The following is a 9297-nucleotide window of genomic DNA, read 5'->3' as shown; positions in this document are numbered from 1 at the left end:
TTCTGTACCTATAAATGTCTCATTAATTTTATAGCATGGCTGTACTCTACTGTGTATAAAAACATATTTCCTACTCATCACTGTTTCAAAAATATTTTACTGTATGGTAATATGTTTCACTTATACTATTAGTTTAATTTAATCCTAGTTCATTGAAAGAAAATTTTGCTTTATTATCATTTTATTTCCTTTTTTTTGGTAAGACTTAGGTTTATGTCTTCTATTCTGAGCAACTACTTTTTCAGGTAATGATACAGTGTTTTAACTATTGTTATTCTCTTTTAATTTTTTTAAATTTGTTGTTGTTTTTGTTTGTAAATGTTTTTGTTTAAGAATCTCAGCACTTGGGAGGCTGAGGTAGGAAGATTGCTGTGAGTTCCAGGCAAGCATGAACTACATACTGAGTTCAAGGCCAGTCTGAATGGCAACACACTGTGTCAAAACAAATAAGCAAATAAAAGGAATATGCCAACTTTTCATAGGCTTTAAAATTTCCCAAGTCTTTAGGTCAGCTTTCTGAAAAAAAGCTGTCAAATTACAGATCAGAAATTATTGCAAAGTTACAATTTGTATAATAGAACAACTTAGTCAGATAAGAACTTGGGGCTTAGGCTTTTAAAATCATTTAGAGGTGAGTGTCACTGGCCATTCAGTTCTGCACATGCCCCAGCTTTCAGGCTTGGCTGTTAATAGGCAAAATTGCCAGCTGCTTTCCCTGCTCTCTCCCCTCTCCCACCCACCTATAGCTATACTGTGTCAGGCACCTAGTATTGAAGCAGCATACCTTTTAAGGTGGACAGTAACCAGGATCTGGGCCCCTACAGAGAATTTCAAAAATGACTGTTTTTGCTAGCAACCACACAGAAAACTGAAAAGTTGTAGTTTCATTGACAGCATGGCTTACTAAGTCAAGAGATGAACAAAGCCGCCACGTCTGGCTCAATGGACATGTAAACAAGTTGCCTTCTCAAAACATACTTTACATCTGACAGTAAAAGAGATGTACAAAGAGTCATATTTGAGAAAATCAGAAATGTTTATATGGAATTAATTTTTATGTGCATTAGAAAAAGAGAACATTTATAGGGGCAAAGCAAGGAAAATGTAAGGCCTTCCCACATCAGATGCTCCTTGGTCATGCTGTAACATGAAAATAGAGTTAGAGCACGTGCCACTTGTAAATCACAATTTCAGATTGACTCTGAGTACTTCAGCCAAGCATTTTGAGATTTTTTTTTTTCTTTTTGGTACAGGGTCTCACTATGCAGCTGTAACAGTCCCCTGTTTCAGTATCCCCAGCACTTGGGTTACAGGAGTGCACCATTATGCCCAGTTTTGATGACTGGCATGGTGCGCCCAGGGTTCTGGTGCCAACACAACACGTGGTACCGGGGATCGAACGTGGGTCCTTGAGCTTGCCGGGCAGGCACTTAGAACACCAAGCTACCTGCCCAGCCAATTTTGAGATATTTTAGTGAAAGTTACAGTTTTATACTTCTCAGAAACACATTCGTGATTAGGTCTAACTATATAAACAACTTTTCAAGCTACATCCACTTAATAGTTGGTTGACAAAAATAGAGAGGAAAATGACTGGTGAAAAACATCTGTTACTATGTGCAGGGATTTTGTGCAGGACTCTCTAGATACCAAAATCTATGGATGTTTTGGTCCCTTATATAAAGTGGCACAGTATTTATATAAAACATACACACATTCTGCTCTATGCTTTAAATCATTTCTAGGTTACTTATAATACCTAATACAAGATGCTATGAAAAATAGTTGGAATGCTGATTTTTAAAGAAAATACTGATAAGGCACTAATCCCTGTGTTCAGTACAGAAGTGATTATTCTCAATCAGTGGTTGATTGAATCCGTGGATACAGAAACCAAGACACAGAGAAGCCCCTGAGGTGAAAATACAAGATGTTTGGCATGATCAAAGTTCTTGAGTCTTGCAAAGTTGCTTCTCAGTGAAATAGACTGTGATTCGTTTTCTGATTGAGAAAAAGATATTTAAAAATATTGTTAGTGTAGGTTGCAACATATTATGTAATAATGAAAATGGCAGTTTATAGAATTTATTTTATTTTGTATTTTTTTAGGAAAGGGTCTATAGGGTGTTCAGGGGTTCACTACTAGGTCAGACATATAGTGATCCGCCTGTTTACAGTCTCCCAAGAGCTGGGATTACAGGTGTGTACCACCATACCTAGTCTCAATTGCCATCTCAACGTGTTCTGGGGATGAGGCCAGCCCAGCAGGCCCAGGGATGAAGCCTCTGGCCCCTGCACCTGCTTGCAGGTACTTTAATCTGCTGAGCTATTTGGCTGTCCCTGGTTTGTAGAATTTAAATCATACTAATAACTCTACTGAGAAACAATATCATCAGCTCCATTTTACATAAGAGAAAGCAAATGAAAGAACAGCTCACTCACAATTTAAGAAACAGTCTCCTCCACTAGATTTTGTAGAATTAAGGGGACAATTTGGGGTCCTGAGTCCAAGTCCATTTTTCTTTCCTTGACACTAAATGGCCCATCAAACATAGGAAGCACCAGGCCACTTCTCACCCAAGCTCAGGAGAGGTCAAAGGGCCTCCTTTATTCCTTTCTCTTCTTCTCTTTTCTCTTATTTTTCCATTTCTTCTTTTTATTTTAATATGCTTTGCAGGGCACCATTTCTAAATTCCTTGAATGGTTCACACCACGGGTCTCATGGGTGCTCTTAAATGACCACCAATAAATGCCCGAGGATGGTCCTTATCCCTTCATCCTTTCTGGGGGTTTCATCCTCTGTGGTGTTTGAGTCAACACCTGTCTTTATGGATTCAATTCCAGAAAAGATTTTTAAAAAGAGTAAAGAATAACTCTTTCCACATAGTATTTTCTGGATCTTTCTCATACATGAGAAGTTTATTGCTGCTGCTACCATTTTTAAAGTGAGACTATTTTCCTCTAACCAGCCAATAAACTATGAGCCCTTGTGTTCCCATGCCCAAATGACAAAAAGTAGAAGACATGAACAGAACACTTGGGTGATAGCTCATTGAGACAATTTTAAAAAAATAGAATTACTAAGTCTTAAAGCATGCTCTTAAATGCTATTAATTTTCTGTCTTGCATAAGACAACTCTTAGCTTTTAATCAAGCATAGAATGTGCTGATTAATCAAGCTTTTTAAAGACCGTTGTCCATTCCCTCTTTTCATCTTAGCTAGCATTTAAACTCATCATCTAACAGGAAACCTCATTATTTTTGTACAGATTCCAGCAGTCAGAATCTCACACATGTCCAAGACCCTCCTCTTACTAGTGTTACATCCACAACCTGAGTGATTTACGTTTATCATTACAGTTTTCTTCTCAAAATTGAATCATTTTCAGAATAAACTGTGTATCTGGGTATTATTGAACTCAGTGGGGCACTTTTATCAAATCTGAAATAACACTGGGAAAATATTTAGAAACACAGAAAAGAAAGGTCTCACGTGTGGTGGTCGGATGCGTCTCCTCAGCAGTCGGGCCCGCTTTTAAGCTTGCAGCTGAGGGCGTCACAGCAGAGGTCGGCGCATTTCTTGGAAGCACACACACAACAGGGAGAACAAGTTCAACAGTTTGCTCCCATTGGGCAGGTTCAGAGGATTTAGATATAAGATGGCAGGGTGGGGGGCCGGGGAGATGGCTCAGTAGGATAAGCGCTTGACTAGCAAACACAAGGATCTGAGTTCAATCCCTGGTTCCGCAAAAAAAAAAAAAAAAAAGATGGCAGGGAAATTTCCCTGCTTAAGGTAAATTACTTTGTTACACTAATTTCAGTAGCAATAACCAAGGAAAGTTAATAGCAAAAAGGTCATGAACACCATAAACTACCTCTTCCAACCTCATAGAACTACCTAAAGAATCCTCCAAATAAATTTGATCTGGCAGTACACATAAATTATTTAAAAGCTTCAAAAAATTACCCTTCTATAATAGTCAAATGCTCTGAAAACAGGGAAAAGTTTAGACCCCTGTCCACAGTATGTTAACAAACATGCCTAATTTTGGTAGTGAGACAAAATGATCACACACACACACACACACACACACACTATTCTCAGAAAAATATAAGTGCAACAAATTTGAGTAGAATGTTAGTGAAACACTTGCTTATTAATATAATAACTCTCCATCTCTGTGTGCAGTTTTTCATCAAAAATGTAAGAGCAGTGCAACTCTAAGGAACAAGGTTATATAAGGTACTGTAGTAAGAGGTCAAGAGGAGAAAATAATAATGTTGTGAGAAAGCTTAACAGTTGATAATTTGAGCGGCAATTGTTAAATTAAGCATTGTTTGTAATTTATGTAAAAGGCAAGCATTATTTATAGCCTACTTTTTTGAAGAGTCTACAAAATACTATGAGACATAAAAAAGATATGAAGACATAATAAAAAGTATAAATCATGTTTTCACTGTGTGAGATACAATCTTTTATTTGAAAAACATGGAGGATAAAACCTTAAATATATTTTATGTGTCACTAAGATAACTATTTATGGTAATAATAATACAGCATCAACATTAGTGGACAGGTACACTACCATTAACTATACCACCAGCTCCATAAGGAGATAGTTATTTAAAAATATAGATGTCCATAAGCCTGAATTTACTAGTTTTCATCAATTACGTAAGCAGATGTAATTCAACAACTTGATGTTGAAATAATTTAAGTTGATTGATATACTTCAGAAGACAAGATATTTTGTATCATAAGGACAGTAGTTCCTCTTCTTGTCTTTCTCCTCCTCTGTCCTCTAGGTAAACACTGAAAATCTGTTATTCGTCTAACTAAGCTAAAAGCACTTGAGATTTATGAAATTCAATTTGCTTCTACCCAAGAAAACATGGGACTGTGGGTTAGTCAGAATGTGATAAGCTTAACTCTAATTTAATTTAAAAAGTCAAATTATTTGCAAAAGTCTGTACTTTTGCAACTAGCAGAATATTTGAAATCTCCCTCCTCAACAAATTTTTAAGTCCTACCCAACAACATCCTAATGCAATCTAATGGTTCAAAATTTCTGAATAAATGAGATTAAGTATAGAGGGATTATCTTTCTTCTATACAATAAAAGAGTCACCTGAATCACTGGATAAATCTCAGGTTTCATTTAGCTACCAATTACTAGCTTTTGTTCTTGGAACTAGTTACTTAGTTACTAGCCAACTTTTCCCAGCTTCCCATCTCTAAATTAGAGAGACAACAAAATTTATTTGGTAGATATGGTTCAACAAAGGAGATATGATACATAACATCAAAAGATACTTTGAAGATTATCAAACACATATAATCTCTTCAAATGATAATTTTTGTCTTAAAAGTAAAGATTGCTATGAAAGCAGAATTCTTAGAAAACTAATAGGAGATTGCTAATAAGGATTCTATCAGAGACATTCATTAGATTGCATGGATGTCCTGATAGTTTATAAATGTTAACAGGATTGCAGTAGTTATCTTAGATGCTGTACGTCAATAATTTTTTCTGAAAGTTCATGCAATCTTTCTTTTGTTTTTACATCCTTTGATTAATTTGCTTCCTAGTTTGCATGCTGACTTGATGAACAAAGGCCGATTCTTTTAGCAGTGAGACCTTACGTGCAGACCTGTAATTGCTGCAGCTTAACAAGAGATTGACGTTAAGGAATTAAAGGATTTCTAATATCCCTTTCTATTAAGGGATAATACATCTTGAAAGATGATAAATGACCTGTTACATCTAATGGTTTACTTCTTTACACTAAACTTCATACAACTATATCATAATCCGCTCTTAGCTTTCAAAGGATGATTAAACTCACTAGCAAAGCCCAAGTACAAATCTACTTTTAAATTTTTGTGTCAAGTTTATCTCTGAAGCATTTTCAAAAAAAAAACCACTTAAAAAGAACAGAAAAAAAATTAAAAATGCCTATGTTGTTGTCTCAGTAACTGGCCAATAAGAACTTACAGTACGTGTGTTCTCATACCTCAGGGGAGCCGCAGTCACAGTCTTCTCCCACCTCCAGGAGCTGGTTCCCACACACCGGTTTTGTCATTATGTGTTCAGGACTGGGCGCTTGGAGGATGCACTTTGGCTTTTGAGATAGGAGGTATTTTTCAAAACGTGAGCGGCAGGCTTTACTAAAATCCTTTGGGAATTTTGAACTGCAACCAGAAAAATACTTAAATCACAACATGATGTACGATAAAATAGCTTTTTCATGATAACAGAACAGGAGAATCTAACTTATCTAATTATATTACTCAGTTCAGTGAAGATTCCAAATTAAGTAAATGTTATGGCCCATGCTATGCTATGCTATGCTATGCATGCACATTATCCTAATTGAAATTTCTTTGCTAGACCCACAGATACAGAGCTAGAAGCCCTTAAATCTGCATATGATTTGATCACTGTGCTAAAGAATAGGACAATAATAATCAAGGTCACTACTTCTTGTTATCCACTCATCCTGAAGAGTAAGTTGTAAAGAGACTCAATTATGACTCAGTGAAACAGAATAATTGCAAACTTCTAGGTCATGCACAAATATTTCTCATCTTTGTGAGCACCTAAAGAATGAAGTCTGGGTAATTATGAAGCATGATTTCCTTGAATATTCTTATGTAGGTAGCAATCATGGTTTCACTTTAAATCAATAAAGTGTTAAGTTAAAATAATATGGTTGCCGTGGTTGCAAACTCCATCCTGGAATATTTGGGACCTTCAAAGAAGTAGCCTTGATGTTTAGTGAAATCTGTACAAAAGGAGACTAGAAGCTGAACTAGTGAGGTATGTGCTCTTTGGGGAAAAATCTCACATAGACTGAGTGCATCTAAATACGTTTAGATTTGGGAAATAGTTTTTTTAAATTTAAGGTGATGTGGTTTTACCTAAGAAATCGATACATCACACAGCTGCCAGAGGGACACTGGGTGGTAAGTGCAATGTCAGGCATGCCAAGGACGTGGCCCAGCTCATGGGACATCATTCCTACAAGAGCCAGGCTATTCTTATTTCTAGCCTGGAAAAAAGTAGAAACATATGTTACCTCTTATTTAAGAAACTAAACATGTTTTGTTCTGCACTGTACATGGGCAGTACTTTAAAGAATAGCTTGAACAATAGACATGAGTCATTAAGATTCTTGAGATTGCTTATTGGTTAATGTTGAATGAACATTTGAAATGCTTAGGTCCTGTGAATCTAGCCATCAAATCTGTGCTCAGTACTTGTTGAACTCACAAACACTAACTACTCAGTAAACAATAGCTAAATTAATTTCATTCCTCTTGGAAAGTATTAAGAAGCAACAAAATATCCACTGGGAGGTCCAGAAAGACCATTACAATGCCTCTGATATTGGTAAGGCTTGGCTATGTGACACCTACCTGCGCCTGTCTCCCTTATCTGATCTCTTCAACCATAGATAACTAATTTATCTAGGCTCCAGCAGGCACTTAGATCTCTCTAGTTCAGTATCCCTGCTCTTATCCCTTTTCACCAACTAAAGGGTGAAGTCTTTTGAAAGGGTGAGGTTTCATAACCCAAGCAATTTTCAGTGCAATGACCTATCAGTACATTCTTTTCTACTTTGGCGTATTCACTCAGCAAACGCTCATTCCCCTTGTGCTCTGCACAAAGCACATAATCCTCTCTCTACAGATATAGTCAGAGTGAGCCTCAGTATAAGTTTACAAACCTCAATGACAGAAATTGAAATGGAGGAACACAAGGAATTTGGGTATGCTATTCCTACACGTCGAAGGTTGAAGCCTCTTCCACTGTGTGAAAAGTACAGAGACACCGTCAGAGTCAGAGCTTTGGAACCATCAGCTTTCCCAGTGATGCGCTAGCTTTCTGCCATTACTCTAGCCTTTTTGTGCCCATTGGTCCCCAGAATGGCTTCTACTGTCCCACACCTTTATAATGACCACATATGGTTTTCTCACGCCCAAGAACCCATGCTATTTATATTACAGGGATCTCTAAATATCCCACAGCTGAGTCCCTTATGGTAGGACGTTAGGTACTGTAACACTATTGGGGTGATATAGCTGGGAAGAAATCCCTGCCAAGGAACCCTGGAACCAACTCATCACTCCACTGATGCATATTTGCCCTGGCCAGTAAGGGCTCACCTGAGAAGCTGGGCGTGGCCGTGGATCTTCTTTTTCCCCAGGGTAGAACTATGCCACTTCATGAAATTCCTATATGTGTTGTCTATGCTGTGTTCCACCTTGATCTTGTCACCATCAGACCAGATTTCCATACCTACCAAGGCCACTTGAATATCTAAAGTGTTATAGATCTGTGGAAAGAACATTTTTCTTCATGAAAAGAATGCAGGATTCTTTCAGTGTTTGGAGCTTTTTTTGATCACATATGAGGGGAAAAGGCATGGGCCACAAGGGATAAATCATTTTTATTCTGAAAATGGAAAAGCTACCAAATGTCTTTGCTATAGTGCATGTAATTAACCTTGATGTTGATCCCTTTTTGTTTGTTAGGGGTGTGTTGGTCTATGTTTCCCAGAATGACTGTCCTCGAGGCACTCAAGGCCCCTTACTCTGAAGTCACAGGCAGCCCCAAGCTCCCATGTGAAAACACATACCTACGTGACAAACATCTTACCACGTTGAGCAGGTTCATCACATCAAACAAAAAGCTTCTCATTACAGTGACATTCCCGTTATATAGCTTGTACTGTAAAATGTACAGCAGCATACAGTTAAAATAACAAGCAATAACACTAATTCACATTTATAGAAAAGTTGCTTATTTTAGTATAGTTATATACTAAAATTCCTGACTACACCATTCAAGACTTTATTTCAACAAAATCTAATTCAGTATTTTGCTAAAAGAAAAATCAGAGACTCATGAAATTTCAATGGTATTCAATTTAGGTTCAGTAAGTTAAGTTAATAATTTAAGTGGTTTAAAAATAATTCAATTTTAGGGCAGGGGAGATAGCTCAGCAGGTCTAAGCACCTGCCTTGCAAGCACAAGGACCCACGTTTGATCCCCACTACTGCATGACATGAAGGCCTGTCACTCCTGTAATCCCAGCACCAGGGAAGCTAACACCGGAGGATCTCTAGAATCTGAGCTGCATAGTGAGGCCCTGTATCAAATATATAAATAATTTTTAAAAATTTAAAAAATTTAATACTGCCGGCCAAATAACTCAGCGGATTAAAGCAACTGGAAGCAGGTGCAGGGGCCGGGTTTCGATCCCCTGGGCCTGTCCTGCTGAGCCACCCTG

General features: G+C 37.4%; 1 protein-coding gene across 1 annotated transcript in view; it reads right to left on the bottom strand.

Annotated features, from left to right (window-relative positions):
• Positions 1-1388: 1388 nt before the first annotated feature.
• The window catches only part of Adamdec1 (ADAM like decysin 1), a 17026-nt gene continuing 9117 nt past the window's right edge, over positions 1389-9297 (bottom strand). The window contains exons 8-14 of the mRNA XM_012514637.2: positions 8664-8735; positions 8171-8340; positions 7732-7813; positions 6923-7053; positions 6016-6193; positions 3494-3579; positions 1389-2001 (exon numbers count right to left, since the gene is read on the bottom strand). Of these exons, the coding sequence (XP_012370091.1) occupies positions 3517-3579; positions 6016-6193; positions 6923-7053; positions 7732-7813; positions 8171-8340; positions 8664-8735 (696 nt within the window). The 3' untranslated portion in view covers positions 1389-2001; positions 3494-3516. The remainder of the gene's footprint in view (positions 2002-3493; positions 3580-6015; positions 6194-6922; positions 7054-7731; positions 7814-8170; positions 8341-8663; positions 8736-9297) is intronic.

Source organism: Octodon degus, unplaced genomic scaffold, assembly GCF_000260255.1.
Source record: "Octodon degus isolate 3935 unplaced genomic scaffold, OctDeg1.0 scaffold00036, whole genome shotgun sequence".
Taxonomy (NCBI): domain Eukaryota; kingdom Metazoa; phylum Chordata; class Mammalia; order Rodentia; family Octodontidae; genus Octodon; species Octodon degus.
Note: the sequence above shows the minus strand (reverse complement) of the source record. Positions and strands in the feature narration are given on the sequence as shown.